The sequence below is a fragment of the Papio anubis genome, chromosome 2, assembly GCF_008728515.1.
Source record: "Papio anubis isolate 15944 chromosome 2, Panubis1.0, whole genome shotgun sequence".
Taxonomy (NCBI): domain Eukaryota; kingdom Metazoa; phylum Chordata; class Mammalia; order Primates; family Cercopithecidae; genus Papio; species Papio anubis.
This window is the reverse complement of record NC_044977.1, coordinates 90,001,198-90,016,532: the sequence shown is the minus strand read 5'-3', so window position 1 is coordinate 90,016,532 and position 15,335 is coordinate 90,001,198. Positions and strand designations below refer to the sequence as shown.

General features: G+C 56.6%; 1 protein-coding gene across 1 annotated transcript; it reads right to left on the bottom strand.

The window, feature by feature from the left end:
• Positions 1 to 4,179: 4,179 nt before the first annotated feature.
• On the bottom strand, positions 4,180 to 15,063 carry C2H3orf18 (chromosome 2 C3orf18 homolog). The gene is made up of 5 exons (XM_003894367.4): positions 14,725 to 15,063; positions 12,775 to 13,170; positions 9,079 to 9,104; positions 8,273 to 8,420; positions 4,180 to 7,094 (listed from the first exon to the last, which is right to left on the bottom strand). Exons 2-5 carry the CDS (start codon positions 13,006 to 13,008, stop codon positions 7,014 to 7,016), a joined length of 489 nt encoding a protein of 162 aa, XP_003894416.1. The 5' UTR covers positions 13,009 to 13,170; positions 14,725 to 15,063; the 3' UTR covers positions 4,180 to 7,013.
• Positions 15,064 to 15,335: the final 272 nt, after the last annotated feature.

Here is a 15,335-nt window from a genome sequence, read left to right as displayed (position 1 = left end):
CCCAGGTTTGGGGAGTCCCATTTGCTGAGTGCCTCACCCGCCGCACCCGGACCAAGGTTAGGGGTCCTATCTCTTTGACAGGGATCTCCATGAGCAAGACCACTTAGTTAGAAAATGGCCTGGAAGATTGTGAAATTGGTAGCATTCCTGGGTGCCAGCTATGTGCAGGGAGCCGGCCTTGTGCTCAGGCTCTCCCCGAGCTCTGCCCTTGTGACCTGCCATCCGTGCCTCGCAGACTGCACAGCCAGTCTCACTGCTTCTCTGAGTCCCCCTGTGCTTTGTCTATAAGAGGGGGCTAATGTTTATCACAGGGATTAAATGAGATGATGGGAGGGGGTACACAGCAGGCAGTAGGTGCTGTGCGGTGGGGTAGGAGTAGAGTCCCCGTGGACAGCCCCTCTCAGGGTACCAGGCTCAAGACAGGCATGGGCTCAAGTCCAAGTGGGGACTAGGGACTCAGACAGGGCTTAGACCAGCCCAGGCACTTGCCTTCATTTAGAATAAAGAGAGAACATTGGCCAGGACAAAATTCAAAGAGAAGGTGAAGATGAAGGGGCCAATGCTGAGGAGCCTGAGGGATCAGGGAGAGCCACAGGTGAGGGACGTCCCAGGGAAAGTCCCCATGAAGTTAGCCTGAAGCCAGGGGCTTCATGTGTTCTCTGTGCCTTCCCTGCCGATGGCTCTGGCACAGGGGACAGCCTCCCGCCTGCCTTGGCCTCCAGCAAGAGCGCACCCCCGGCAGGAGAGCGCACCAGGCCCCTGCCCTGCCAGCCCCTCCAGCTGGACTCAAGGCTTTACCCAAGCTCCAGCCACTGGCTGAACTGTGTCTCCTTCTGTCACTAGGACATACGGACAGAGGTGGTGCCCACGAACCCATCAGGCAGGCCTCCTTCTCATACCCACCACCCTGCCCCCTCCAAAATCAAAGATATGAGGTCCCCAAGGAGACTTCATCCAAATCCCCCCTCCAAGGTCCCCGGCTGAGAGACAATCCTTGTCCTTCACTTTAGACCTGGGAGACTTCAGGGCCTGGGAAGCAGTTATATTTGGTGTGGCTGGAGAAGCTCTGAATCGTTGTCTTTGTCCCAGGCTGTCTCTCCAAGGTTCCCAGTGAAGGGGAAGCACCGAGTGACTCTGAGCCTTGTTGGAGCTTGGCCAGTCTGAAGGTGGGCCCAGATGACAGCCCCTAGCCCCTTCTCTGCTCCACCTAGGCCTTCCCTTTTCAAAGCCTATCCGACCAATTCCTGCCTCCCACCTCCCCATGCCTGGGCAGAAAGAAGGGCAGGATTACATTGTCCACTTTACAAATGAGTCAACGGAGGGCCAGAGGAGGGAACAGATCCTCCCTCCTGGTTTGGTCAGTTCATGCCAAATCCAGGACTGGGGCCTGAACCTTGGGACTCCCGAGGAACAACCTCCTCACCCCCATTTCTTGCTCCCTCTATGGCCCAGGACCTGCTCTTTCTCAAGCCTCCACCCCAGCTCCCCTCCCCATCGCTCTGCCCACTCACCCAGGCTGGAACCATGGGGCCATCTTCTTCTGCAGCCCCCAAAGTCCTCAGCCAGGGCAAGCCTGAAGTTGGTACCAAGAACTGTGGTAAGGGGCCAAGTGGCTGCCAACTTCACTTTCTCCCTTGGTGTTGTGGGAAGAGCAGACAGCATGGGGCTCCAAAGCCCCACACAGTGGGGCAATCATGGACACTTCATTCAGCCCCTCTGACCACCCAGTTCCTCATGGGTAAACGGGGCTGGGCACCTCTTACAGGTCTGGCCCACTGGGGCCATCCATCAGCCCAGGCCCGGTGGCTTCTAACTGGTGACCTGCCCTCTTAACACCCCTAACACCCCTTGGTGGGACTGGCTTTTATGTTATTGAGTCTCCTAGGCTGGGAATGAGGGGCTGCTCTGCTGGGCCATGACCTGGACCCAGAGAAGGGAAGCTGGTGTTGCTGCCACAGGAGGATCAGCCAGGAGTGTGGCACCTCCTGGATGCTGCTGTGCCTGCTGGAAGAGAGAGCAGCACTCCACTGGGTTTCTTGGGAAATGCCACGGGTAGAGAATGTTTCTCATTGGGGTCTGTTGTTCTGTTCCACTGCTAGACAGCCTGTGTCACATCTGTCACAACCACAACCACACCCACAGAATAGGCAGCAGAGGCTGCCACATCCTGGCCTGCAACCCAGGTCCTGGTGAGTCAGGCAGAAAGTGAAGGCGGCTGGTGCTGCTCCTGTGCCTCCTCCAGGCAGGCCTCCCTGAATGCAACTCTTGGAGTTGGGAGCAACTCAGTCAGCACACTTTCTCTGACCAGCAGACTTGGCTCTCAAGGGCAGCAAGCACACCTCCAAGCACCTCCAAGCACATGGTTGAGCATACCGAAAGTGCTTAATTCCTCCTGTGGACTCTGCATGAGAGAGACACCAGGGAGGCCCCTGTGTGATTTTTCACTTTGCTTTCAAGTTAAATGGCACGATGGGCTACCTGAGATTTTGCCCAAAATGTGAACATCTGGCTCAGGCTGTGACCAACTGATCAGAGCTGACCTGGCTTACTGAAGGCCTTGGTATCCCCTGGGTGAGGCCAGGTAGGGGGCTCCCTGGCCTCAGAATAAAGGTTGTCTAGACCTCCCTCCCCTGTCAGCAGATTTGAGTTCAGGGTAACATCCCCAGACAGAAACCTTGTCCCCAGGCTCCCAGAGGATCACCTTCCCAGCAGAACCCTGAGACAGAGGGGGATTCTTCAAAGCTGAGGGCAGACCTGAGAAGCAGGTCCTCCTCCTCTACCCAGCAGAAGGTCTCTTTGACACAGACTGCTTTCCCCAGGCCAGGGGCTGGGAAAAGGAAACCACCTTCCCAGGTAGGTCTCAGCTCCACCTCCCTCTCTGCTTCCCCCACAGACCCTCTCCTGGGCTGAAGCCCTAGAGTTTTCTCTGGGGTGGGGGAGGTGACACCCACTTCTTGTTCCTCCCTGTATGCCTGCTGCCCTTCCCCCAGCTCCCTCAGGTTGCGGCAGAGGGGCAGGGAGTTGCTCCTGGGGAGCATTGACACCTGCCCTGATCTTCCACTCGCAGCACCAAAGCGCCTGGGGTGAGGGGCGGGGATTGCTGCCAAGGAGCTTTGAGGGCCGAGGGGAGGTGACAGAAGGTGCCACAGGCAGACCCAGGCCCAGGTGGGAGGGCATCCTGGTCGCACCCCACCTAAGGGGTCTCCATGCTCTCCCCCTCCCTTCCTCCTTTTCCTGCAGCTGATGTCTACACATTTCTTGTTCTTCTCTCAGCAACTCTGGCCTTTTAGAGTGTCCTCTGGGTGACTAAGGCCCCCCGTCCTGAGTCCTCAGAGGACAAGTTGTGTGGGGATGTCAAAACAGCGTCTCCTGGGGTTCCCCCAGATATCATGGACCACGGCTCTCCACACTGAGGCCTGCTGAGGGGTGCAGCTGGGCAGGATGGGGCGGGGGTGTCTGCCCTCAGCCTATAAAATCCCTAGGCACACCCTGCCCCCACCCCACCTTCTTTTTCCTACAGCTGTACATATAGAGATATATAGACCTATAGAATGTGTGTTATGTGTGTACACACACGCACACACCTGTTTTCCTATTTGACATCTGTCTCCTCCATCTAGAATGGAAATGCAGAGTCTAGGTTGGTTCACCCTCAGGACCGTGATGCCAGGCTCATGATAGACGCTTAGCAATGTTTCTGGAAGGAATCCATAGCAAGGTCAGGCTGCTGTACTGGAGTTTCTGGGCCCTCCCCCACAAGAACTTTCCTTTATATTCTGTAGGCATCCCCAGTGTCTGCCTGCAGCCAGGCAATGGGATTATTTCATTCACTTTGGCTCAAAGGTGACATTTCACTTTATTAAACAAGAAGATGGCCTCTGAAGGCGCCAAGCCACGTCTTCAGATACCACCTACCGCAAACTGCCCAGCTTCTGAGCCCAAGCCCTGGTTGCTACTCCCAAGGAAGGGTTTTACTTATGGAAGAGTGTGTGTGTGTGTGTGTGTGTGTGTGTGTGTGTGTGTGTGTATTGTTGGGCAGGGGGCATTTCTCAAAGGGCTCCATTTAACAGTCAATTTCAGGAGCAGTGAGGCAGGCAGGTGACTCCATCTCATTCCACTGCCTGGCTGAGGGTGGTGAGCACACCAGGCTCAAGGCCTCAAGGAGGACACGCCAACCAGAACATTTCATCCCAATATTTATTGACCCCACACTCTGGAAGACCTGGGAACTTGGTTTTCCTGAAGGACTGGGAATAAGAGATAGAGAGCAGAAGGTGGGTGGATCGGGGAGAAGGTGCCTGTGAGGGCACAAGAGGTGTGAACAGGGGCCCTGGCACCCACAGAGTCTGCTGCCCTGTGCACATTGTCTAGCCAAGCCCGCCCTGCAGGAGAGGGGCATGGGGCAGGCAGCAGGAGCGGATGGGCACTGGGGTCCTCCTGGAGCCACTGTCCAGGTCCTGGTCCCTGGAAGCCAGCCTTACTCCACAGGCCCCGTTTCTTCAGGATCCCCCAGACGCTGGGTCTTCTGCAGCTCCCACATCCCTGGGCTGAAGGGCCACCCAACAGGAAGGGAGGACACAGCCCACCACCACCTCTCCTCTCACTCCATGCCCCTCCAGAATCCTGCTAATCTGTTGAGGGAAGGAGACCTCTTCCAAAGATCAAGGCCATCGCTGACAGGCTGAGCTGTGACCCCAGTGTGGTTGGTCCATGGGCACGTGGCCCTCCCCTCACCTAAGGCCCTGTCTGCCAGCCCCTTCCTCTAGCTCAGCCCTCCATCGTGGAACTGGGGAGGTGGGGGGGCTCACCTGCCCCTTATTTTCATGACGCTGGCCTGCAGGCTCAGTTCTCTGGGGAGGGCCTGGATGTCACTTAGAGTTCTGGTCTGTGGGACTTTCAGGGCTAAAACTGGAATAGTCCTGGGAAAAGCAGGATGGCTGGTCACCCTAGTGTCATTCTCCCCCAAACCCTTCTGAACCCTGCAGGTGGGTTCCACACAGATGACCCTAATGGCTTCCCACCCCTCACCCTTCCCCTGTACCCTCGTGCCCCAGAAAAAGCGACACTGTTTTGCTTCCTTTCGTGTTTCAGACTCAGCTCCTATGGGTCCTGAGGCGCCATACCTCCCACGGGGCCCTTGGGGCTCAAGCCTCCTTCCTCCCCTAGTCCCACAAGGTCCTGTCCAGTTGACCTTTCCACCCTAGGGGGTGGCAGGCCTTGGGACCCCAAGCCCCAGGGCAACCTTGAAGTCAGGGCCAGAGGCATTTCCTCAGATGGCTCAAGAGAAACCTGGGCTGCCACCTCATAGCTATGATCCAAGCAACTATCCCCAGGCCCCCGACAGCCCCTCACCCATCCTGCCCCTCCTGGGGTTCCACACCCCAAGTGTCACAGGCTCACACTCCCTCCATGTAAACATCTTCATTACATCTTTAATGCTCTCACATGGAGCTGCTCTGGGTTAAATTACAGCTGTATGCATCCTGAATTCCTGGCAGCCTCCAGTCGGCTCAAGTGCTAACATATTTATAGCATTTAGAGGAGGGAATAAATCCAGAACCTTCTTCATGGGGGCTTCCTAGGCCCTTCCCTCCTGACACGTGGCATTTGCCCAATGGAAGGTCTGCACACACTACCCCTGCAGCCCCTCCAACCAGCGGCGGACAGTGATGGTGGAGAGGCTGGGCACGGGACATGCCTCTGTGCACGCTTGTGTGTATACGTATGTCCAGCGTAAAAAGATGCTCCGCTCTTGGGGTCTGTCTCTGCCCAATGCCTTGCCAGGACCCTCCAAGGCTTATGGAGAGGCCAAGTGCAGGGACCCATCTCCCCACTCTCTAAACACTGAATGGCTCTTCCCATAGATGGGATGGAGGTGGGAAATTCATAGACTAGGTTTTTTAGATCTTTTTCTGAGGTGCAATCCCTCACTCAATTTCAGGCAGTCATAACTGCCCCCTCTAGCCTGCAGCCTGTGATTACTGCCTTCAGACCAACAGCCTCTCCCAACCCCAGTTCCTCAGCAGAGCCCAAGACAGGGAGCCGTTTTCAGAAGCAGGTGAGCCCAGTGAAGCAATGCGGTGGAGAGAGAAACCCTGCCGTGCATGCTTCCCTCTTCCTGGCAGTCCCTGAAGACTGAAGGCAGAGAAGATAGCCTACCCTGATGCTCCGCTACATACCATGGGGTACAGGTCGACTTGGAGGGTGGGGCCAATGTGGACAATCTCATCCTGCCCTCTGTGCTGGGACAGGCACGTCTGCCCATGGGCACACTCATGCACATGCATGAGGCCTCTCGGCAGGTCTGGGGGGCTGCATCCTTCCACTTCTGTTCCCCTACTTCCTTCCCCCTCAGCTCCCATCCTAGCTTGGCCCCAGTAACATCTGGTTGCCAAGGATGGGTGGCTGGGAGACCTCCTGGACCCTCTGTAGTATGGATGGACCCTGGGTATAAACTGTCCTTCTCCTGGCATCCTTGCATACTGGGCAGTTTCAGCTCCATCTCTGGGCTTCTCAGGGCCCATAACAGGTGCTGCCCTACCCTGTCCCTATAACTTGGGTGGTTTCCTCTACCCACCCCAGAGGAGGCTCCAGATTCCAAAAAACAGGTCTTTCCCTAACAGAGGGAAACCTCCCCTTTCCTCCCCCAATCCCTCCCACTCCGTATCTCCCCCGATTTCCTCCACGTTAGCAGGGCAGACCCTAATGTGAGCAATCTGGACAGGGGATGAGGAAGCCAGCAGAGGCTCTTGACCTTCTCAGCATGAGGGATGCCCTTTGTGCCAGGGCCCTCAGGTCAGGAGAAGTCAGTGGTCAGAAGTCCAGCCCAGCCAGGGCCCTCTCTTAGAGCCTAGAGTCAGCAGGTGGGTCTGGAGAACAGCTGGGGCCTGGCAGGGCCCTCTCGTATCTTGGCAGGGCAGGTCCTCAGAGTAGGTCTTGACAATCAGGGAGTGGGCAGCTCTGTGGGCACCATGGCGGGTCTCTATCAGAAGTTCAGGCTTGTCCCAGGCCACTCACGCATGGATGGCATTGGCCACATCGGTAAACACCAGCCGGCTGGGCCTCTGCAGTGGGCCCTGGGAGGGCAGAGTAGTCTGCAGGAAGACAGGCAGAGGCATCAGAGACCATGGGCAAGGCCATGCATTCACTGGCCTGGTCACCTCCACCCTCACTTCCTGGTGCCTGCTTATGCTTGGCACCAGCAATGGCTTCTGCCTGGAATGCCCTCCCTGTAAGCTCAGCCTAGAAATACTACTTGCTCAGATGACTCCTCCCTAGCTTGCCCTGTCACCTTGGAGGCACTTACTGTGTTGATTTAATTACGCATGCATCACCTTTTCCCACCGGGGGATCGGAGGGCAGGACTCTGTACCCCCAAGCCCTAGCACAGGGCCTGGCACAGGGAGGAACATGGGAAACAAGTGTCAAGTGGCCAGCAGTCCCAGCGGCTGGGTGGATCAAGGTTCTCAGTGCGAGTTCCTGAATATCCCAAGGGGGCAATATATCCTGACCCAGGTGATGCAGAACCTTTGGCAAAACCAAAGGGTCTTTAGACTCCCAGCCTGGATTCTTTCTGAGCCCAAGAAGACGCAAAGAGGCTGGATGAGTCAGGGGCAGGTCAGGCCTGCTGACGGTGCTCTGGCCCGTGGGGATTTGGGGGAATGGTGGCAAGTGGTCAGGCAGCCCAGTGGCTACAGCAGGATGGCCACACAGGTACCTATCCCTTTGGACACAGGAGGCAAGTTTGGCTGGGGTCTTCACATGCCTGGGTCTGTCAGCTACTGGGAATCCACCAGCCTACTCAGAGGTACTGCTGCCCAAGAGTCTGACCCCATCCACAACCCACTCAGGGCCATGGACTCTCAGGAAGCAGAGGAATCTGGGGTCCTAGCCACCAACAATCTCCCCCATTAGTCCTTTCCTACTTTCCTAACCAGTATGTGGGGGCACACGGGGCAAGAATTAGGATTTTCACTTGTGGATGAGAACACTGAGGCTCAGAGATGCCAGTGGGTCTCCCAAGATCAGCAGGCTATGGGGCAGAGCCAGGCTGGATCCCAGGACTGCCTCGGCCTGGCCTTGTGCTATGAGTTTGTGTGTGGCCCCAGAGCAATCTGACCACTTTCTGAACAAATCTGGCAAAAGCCATGTACCCAATACCTGCTATCTGACCAGAAGGCAGGTGCTAGAAAGCTGCATGAGAAAGGAGGGAGGGTGAGGGTGGAGGACAAAGGACGCTGCAGGCGGGGTGGGGAGCCTGGTCAGTGCCCACCTTGCCCTGCATGGCCTGCACAGAAGTGGCAGCCTGCACAGAGGCGGCGTCCCGCCCATGTTCCAGCAGCTCCTGCTCCAACTCATCTTGTTCCTCCATGGGGTCGAAGTTGTACATGGGCATGAGCTGGTGTCGTAGCTTCTCCAGCCTGGGGATGGGGGCAAAGGCTGCTGGGGACAGGGCAGGCCCTTCCCCTCCCAGCAGCCCTCCAGGCCTTGCCTGCTGACTAGCTGAGCCATAGCACACAACCATGCTTAGGGCCTTAAGATTTTCCTTGAAATGAGAACAAATGACAGACATTTTTGTACCTATAATACCAGCTCATTCCCTTAAATGGGTAGCCAGGGAGGCAGCAGTTATCCACTCCAGGGTAAGGCCATAGGCCAAGTAGCTGTTATCCATGGGCCCTACAGGGATCACCTAGGTTAGGGCCTTGCTGTAATCCATAGCGTCTGAGTCTCAGGTGGGGTTGGGGAGCCAGTAGCAGTCAGCTCAGAGCAGCAGGGCAAGGGTAGTGGGCAGTTGGGTGGGACTAATCCCAGCCTTCCCCCTCCCTGCCCATCCCCAATCCCAGGGTTATACCCAGTTATCTAGAATCCTCACACCTGCCTGCCCTGTGTGTGAGATCCTTGTGGGAGGGGGGGCCCTCAACCCTCCCCAAAGGAAAGTGGTCACCCCCAACTGTGAATGGGCAGAAGAGGCCTTGACTCCCTGATCAGCTTTTCACCTACTTCCTTCAGAGCCCAGCCCAGCACTGCCCATGGGCTCGAGATTTGGTTGGGATTTTGGTTGGGGTGGGGAATTACCTCTTCTTCTTCCTGATGTACAAAACCTGCAAGAGAAGGAGCAGCATCAAATGGCAAGGAGAGGAGACCCTGAGGAACCCAGCAGCCCTTCTGGATGGGGACATGCTGAGGCTGACGAACAAGAGACCCGTGGGTCCCCATCCTAATGACACATACACCCCCCCGTTCACCTTCATGCCTCCTTTTTTTTTTTTTTTTTTTTTTTTTAAAGTTTCCCCCCTTTCCCCCCGCCTGGGGTGCGGTGGCACAATCTTGGCTCACTGCAACCTCCACTCCGGGGTTCAAGTGATTCTCCTGCCTCAGCCTCCCAAGTAGTTGGGAGGGCGTGCACCACCACACCCAGCTAATTTTTGTAATTTTAGTAGAGATGGAGTTTCACCTTGTTGGCCAGGCTGGTCTTGAACTCCTGACCTCGTGATCAGCCCGCCTTGGCCTCCCACAGTGCTGGGATTGCAGGCGTGAGCCCCCGCGCCCGCCCCATGCCTCCTTTTGACATTGTAGCTGCAGACAGTGCCCAGGCTGAGTTTGGAGACTCAGAGGCTCCCTCCAGCCTGGGAGCCCACACAGTTAGGCCCAGCCTGGGGACTGGTGGGCCCCACCTATTGGCCGAGCTGCCAATACTAACTGTAGCTCCAGCCACTCAGCACCCACCTGTGACTCCCCAGGACTGAAGACGAAAGGGAAGACTTCAGCGCGTACCCTCCCCTCAACTCTTCCCAGGCCCAAAGCCACATGCAGGGAAAAAGTAAAGGGACCAGGTAAGGTGGTGCGTGCCTGTAGTCCCAGTTACTCAAGAGTCTGAGGCAGGAGGATCTCTTGAGCCCAGAAGTTCGAGTCCAGCCTGGGCAACATACTGACACCCCATCTCTATAACAACAACAAAAAGAACCAGGGACAGGCAGTGGCCAGACTCTGTAGTGTGTAGAGCAGTGGCTCTAGGCAAGGCCCTGAGCTGGTGGTCTCTGGAGTTCCTATGGGAGGCTGACGGCTCCCAGTGGACTAAGGTAGGGGTGGGGGACCGCAGCCCCTAGGCATCAGCCCAGGTCAACCCCCCAAAGCTCTGATGCAAGAGGAACCCCTGAGGTCCGGTCCCTCAATTACAACCTTAAAGATGAGGGCCTAGGCAGCCTGAGAAAACATCTAGGACCTCTAGGTCAGAGCAAGAAACCTTGTACAATGCACTGAGGAGAGGAAGGAAGCGGGTAACACTTGTGGGACCACTTTGGGTAGGGAATCCAGGGACTTCTGCCATCATCCTGCTCTTCCCTAAACTGGCAGTTTCTGACTACCAGGAGCATGACTACCTCTGCCTGGGGGAAAGCACAGCCCTGTGGTTGCTCCAAATCCTCCCACATTCTTTGTGGCCCATTCACAGCTTGAATCTGGTTTGGTTTCCAGCCTGGCCCAGAGCTCCTCCTGCAGGACCCCCAAAACCTAAAAAGAAACTGGGGTATCGATCCTCATTCTCCCCTCCTGTTCAGGGTCCCACATAGGGGTGCTCCCTTGCTCTCCTGTGGGTAGGCTGTGACAGGAACTCTGGGATCTTCTGGCCCAGCCCCTGCCACCATGAGCAAGTGGATCCATCCCCAGCCCCAGCCTCTGCGGTCCCCACCTTTCAGCCCTTGCCCCAAGCCCTCCTCCCTCCCCTGAGACCCTGGGATTCAGAAGGATCTACAGAAAAGGCCAGAACTTTTACCCAATTTCCATGCCTTTTCCCCTGTTCCTCAGCTAACACCCACCCCCACACCTTCCTTTCCAAATCTTCTCTACCCTTCACTGTCCAGCAGGTGCAGCCCTGCCTCCTCCAGGAACCTCCCCCACCAGTGATCCTGGTCTGTCCGTGCCAAGCACTTTTCCCTCCTGGGTAAGGCAGAAAGCCTGGTGCAGATTTGCTCCTCCTTGTACCCACAGCCCTCCTTGAGGCTGGCATCGGGGAGAGGAAGCAGCGCTTAGTGAGCACCTCTGGGCCTGTCTGCAGTCCCCAGGAGCTATCTTCTGCCCTCCGCTGCCTTTGTCCTATGAGCTTCCTACCTCTCTGATTTTGGCAAGCGGGCCATCCACCCAGGCCTTCTGAATGTTCCTCTAGAACAAAGAGTAAGAAAGCGTCCTCAAGTTTCAAGGACAAAACCTTTCACTGAGAGTAAAGAGGGCAGTTTCTAGGCCCCATTTTGCCCTTAAGGGTGCCTCCATCTGCTTACCCACTGCATGGGTGCCAAGGGAAAACAGTGGCATCCTGCCTTACCCCCACCCAGGAGACCTCTCAGGCCCTGGCCTCATTCTGCCTATGCTGCACCCTGGGCCTGCTTGCTGGCTGGTAGTTGCTCCCTGGCAGCAATCTGGAGCCTGTGGGGCCCATATGGCAACCCTGGTTTAACAGCAGCTCCAACCAGGCCATGATGGACCATCCACAGCCCTACTTGTCAGAGCAACATGCTCCTGAGCCCAAGGCCAGCCATCAGAGCCTGCAAGGGGCAGTGAGCAGAATCCTACCATTGCCAGACACACTGGGGAACTTCAGGGGCACCCCATCCTCCCTAGTCTCAGCCTGCACGATCTCCAGTGGTCCCTCAGTGACATTCTGAGTGTCCATGTATCATCTTAGGGGGACAGTCCATATCCTTAGGGACTGACACCAGATCAAGAGGCGTCACACTCACTACTGGATGATACCTGCAGCCCTCTCCCCAGCCCCCTGCCTTCCTGATTGCTGCCACCTCCACCCCTTCTCATGACACGGAGGCCAGGCTTGCACTTTGAGATCTCAACTCTAATTTTGCTTCTCAGCTGTCCCTAACCACCCAGCCTGGAAAGCTCCTGCAGGCTTCCCTTGGAACCTTTGGTTTTTATGTTTCCCGCTTCCTGTAAGAACCACAGGGCAGGACCTTGTCTTCCTAGCCTCTATTGGGTCCCAAAGGCCTGGTCCAGGGCAGGTACACTCAGTAAAGTGAATAAATGAATGTTCACTGCCAACAGCCTCCCAGGTGCAGATCAGCTCTTTAACAGTCCACATCAACCACCTTTAAGCGTCTTCTCCTATTGCAACCCCATACCCACTGCCCTAACTGTCCTGCTGGCTGCTCACAGAACCTCCTGTCTGCCTCCAAACTTTTGCCCATCAGGACCCTCCACTTGGAACTCCCTGACTACTATGTGGCCTTCACCACCCAGCTCAAGACACCATGTAATTCCCAAGAACCTTTTCTGTTTCTTCCAATTGGAAGCATTGCCTCTCTGGTCTCTGGTCTCTGGTCTCTGGGCCCCAGTGGACAAATCTCTGTGAGAGAGGAGGACCGCACTCTCATTAATAGATTGTTGGCTGGGCGAAGAGGCTCATGCCTGTAATCCCAGCACTTTGGGAGGCTGACGGGGGCAGATCACTTGAGGCCAGGAGTTCAAGACCAGCCTGACCAACATAACGAAACCCCATCTCTACTAAAAGTACAAAAAATTAGCCAGGCATGGCAGCTCACACCTGTAATCCCAGCTACTTGGGAGGCTGAGGCAGCAGACTCACTTAAGCCCAGGAGGTAGAGGTTGCAGTGAGCCAAGATCGAGCCATTGCACTCCAGCCTGGATGACAGAGCAAGACTCTGTCTCAAAAACAACAACAACAACAACCAGATTGTCTTCTGATTGAACAGGTTCTCTATAAATCTAAACACTGATTATCCTCCCCCAGCCTACCCCAGCTCTCACCATGGCCACAGCCAGGCCTATCACCGTGATGATCCCAAAGGACAGAAGCATGGTACCCACGCCGGCCGTGCCACCAGCCGCATCAGGGATTCTGGTGTCATTAAAGGTGGTGGCCTCTGGGCTGAGGGTAGTGGTCTCGGAGGCTGGCCCATCTGTGGCAGGTTCCAGGTCAGACTCAGAGGTGGGTGGGCGGCTGCTGAACCAGCCCCTAGCAGATGCGGTCCTGGAGTTCATGCTGACGCGGAGAGGGCCCTGGCTGAGAGGCTGCCTGAGGCCAGTCAACCTGCCCACTCACTCCTGACTCCGGAGTGCCCCAGCCTGTGGTTCTTGCCACCTGTGGTGGCCACCTGCACAGTCACCTCCTTGGATAAAGGGAGCCCCCTGCCTTCCTGGGTGCTAGAAAGGAAAGAATAAGAAACATAAGGCTAAGGACAGGGACTCGTAGTGAGATGAAGTCTCTCTAGGTTCTGAAAGCATTGGTGAGGAAAAGGTTTGAGGGCAAGGATGAGGGCAAGTTCAGGAGGCATTAGGACACATATTTACATATCTATGGTACCCCTGTTTTTAGGAACAAAAATGAAGCCCTGCATCCTCTGTGGATAAGATGATCATAGTGATCAAACCTGGAAGATATGAAAGACAGCAGGGATGTTTGAAAGAAAAGGTCTCCCTCCCCTGATCAAAAACTCCCCACAACCTGCGTCCCCATATCCCCCACCACCCCACATCCACCGCCTCATTCCCTGCCTCCCACATCCCTCATCCTGCTTGGGGAAAAAATACCACAGCTTTTTCCTTTCCTGGAGGGAAACACTTGCCCAAGAGTCAGACAAGCTTGTCTTTGAAACCTAGCTCAGCCGCTTAACTAGTGATCCCTGGAAAGTCACTCCACCTCTCTGTGTCTCCGTTTTCCTGAGTCTACAGGGTCATGGGGTTACAGAAATGGCAGAACAAACAGGTCTCAAAGAAAGACTTAGTTCAGCACAACCCCCATCCACAGTAAGAATCCACTACATGTTAGATTTTCTCCCCATGGCCAACCCAGTCACAAAGGGGAGACATGGGAGCCCCTGGACCCAGTCCACTGTGTGGTCCAGACTATGCTTGGAGTGTGGGTGGAGGCTGATGTGGAAAGACCAGAAGACAAGAAGGAGATAGAGGCTCTGGTTCTTTGGCCGGGCTTCTCTGCAGGCTCTCGCGGACATTGGACTGCCCTTCCCACCCACCAACAATAGAGGGGCTGCTAGGGTCAAGAAGAAAGGCGAGGAAGGAATGGAGCTCCCAGTTTGGGTGTCTTCTCTTCCTTTACCCTCCTCCTCTGGAAGCAGAAGGTGAGAGATTTGCCCAGTGCAGAGGGCCCTGGTTAAGGTGGGGTGGGAAGAAGTCCCAGCCAAGCTGCAGAGGGGGCGGCCTAGGGAGAGGAAGGATACCTAGCTCATGGGTACACACGTCCCTTTCTGTGCTGGTTCATGGGCATTAGTGGGGGTGCCTCCCTGTGCAGATGCATGTACGTGTGTGAGGTGTGTACACACCTCTGGTGGCCCCTGAGGAAGGGGCAAGGCTGGCAGAGGGTTATGGGGTAGAAAGGCTCATCCCTCTTTGCCTTCTTCCTCCAGCTAGGCTGGGCACATAGGAAGTCCCGGGTTCTTTTCTTGGTTTTGCAACTGATCCCGGGCGTGACCTTGGGCCAAATCCTTAACTCTGGGGCTCTGTTTACATCGCCTCCCAAAGGAGAGAAGGGGCCCTACTGACCACTTTCCAGGCCTGCCTCAGGGTCCAAAGGGTAAGGGAAGGAAACCAGGGCGAAAGGGGTCGGCACCGCGACCTTTGAGAACCCGCATGCCGTTCTCCACCAGGTCTCTCAGTCCTCCCTGCCCCAATCCCCATGCCCGCCTCCGCGACCCTGTGATGCCTCCCTTCTTGCACAGGAGCAGCGACCTCAGCACTTACTTAATCCTCTCCCGGCGCCGAGCTCAGTTGGAGAGGCTAGGGGTGGTAGTGACTGGCAGAAGGCCGGGGCGGGGGGAACCCCCAGGCCCGGCGTCGGGGGCTGCAGGTCCGACCAGAGGTCCACCCTCCCTGCAAGCTCCGAGCCGCTGGCCAGGCCCGCTACTGCGCACCGGCCTCAGCTGCGAGCGCTGGCTCTGCCGGCCTGAGCCAGGGTGGGTGAGCCAGGGTGGGTAGGGCCGGGACCCACGGCGGGGGTGGGGCCGGGCGGAGCAGCCTCGGGGGATCCCCGAAGCTACAGCGCCTTGCCTCCCTGCACGCTCCGCGCCCCCGGTCCCCGATTGGCTGTCGGGCCTAGAGCCCGCCCAGAATTGGACTGTTCGCTTGTCGCTCGGGTCTGGCTCCACCCCTAGAGGGAGCCTGGAGCCTGGAGCCTGGTTGCGGTTTTTAGAGAGTACCCCTGACTGCGTGGCCTGCGCTGAAGTTGGGCGGGGGACCGTACGTGGCTAGGTCCTTCCCAGGCCAGACCTCGGGACCCCTGCCAGCTACCCGTGCCAGGGCAGACTCACGCCCCCAAAACGCGGATGTACAGAGGAGACTTGGGGAGAGCAGTG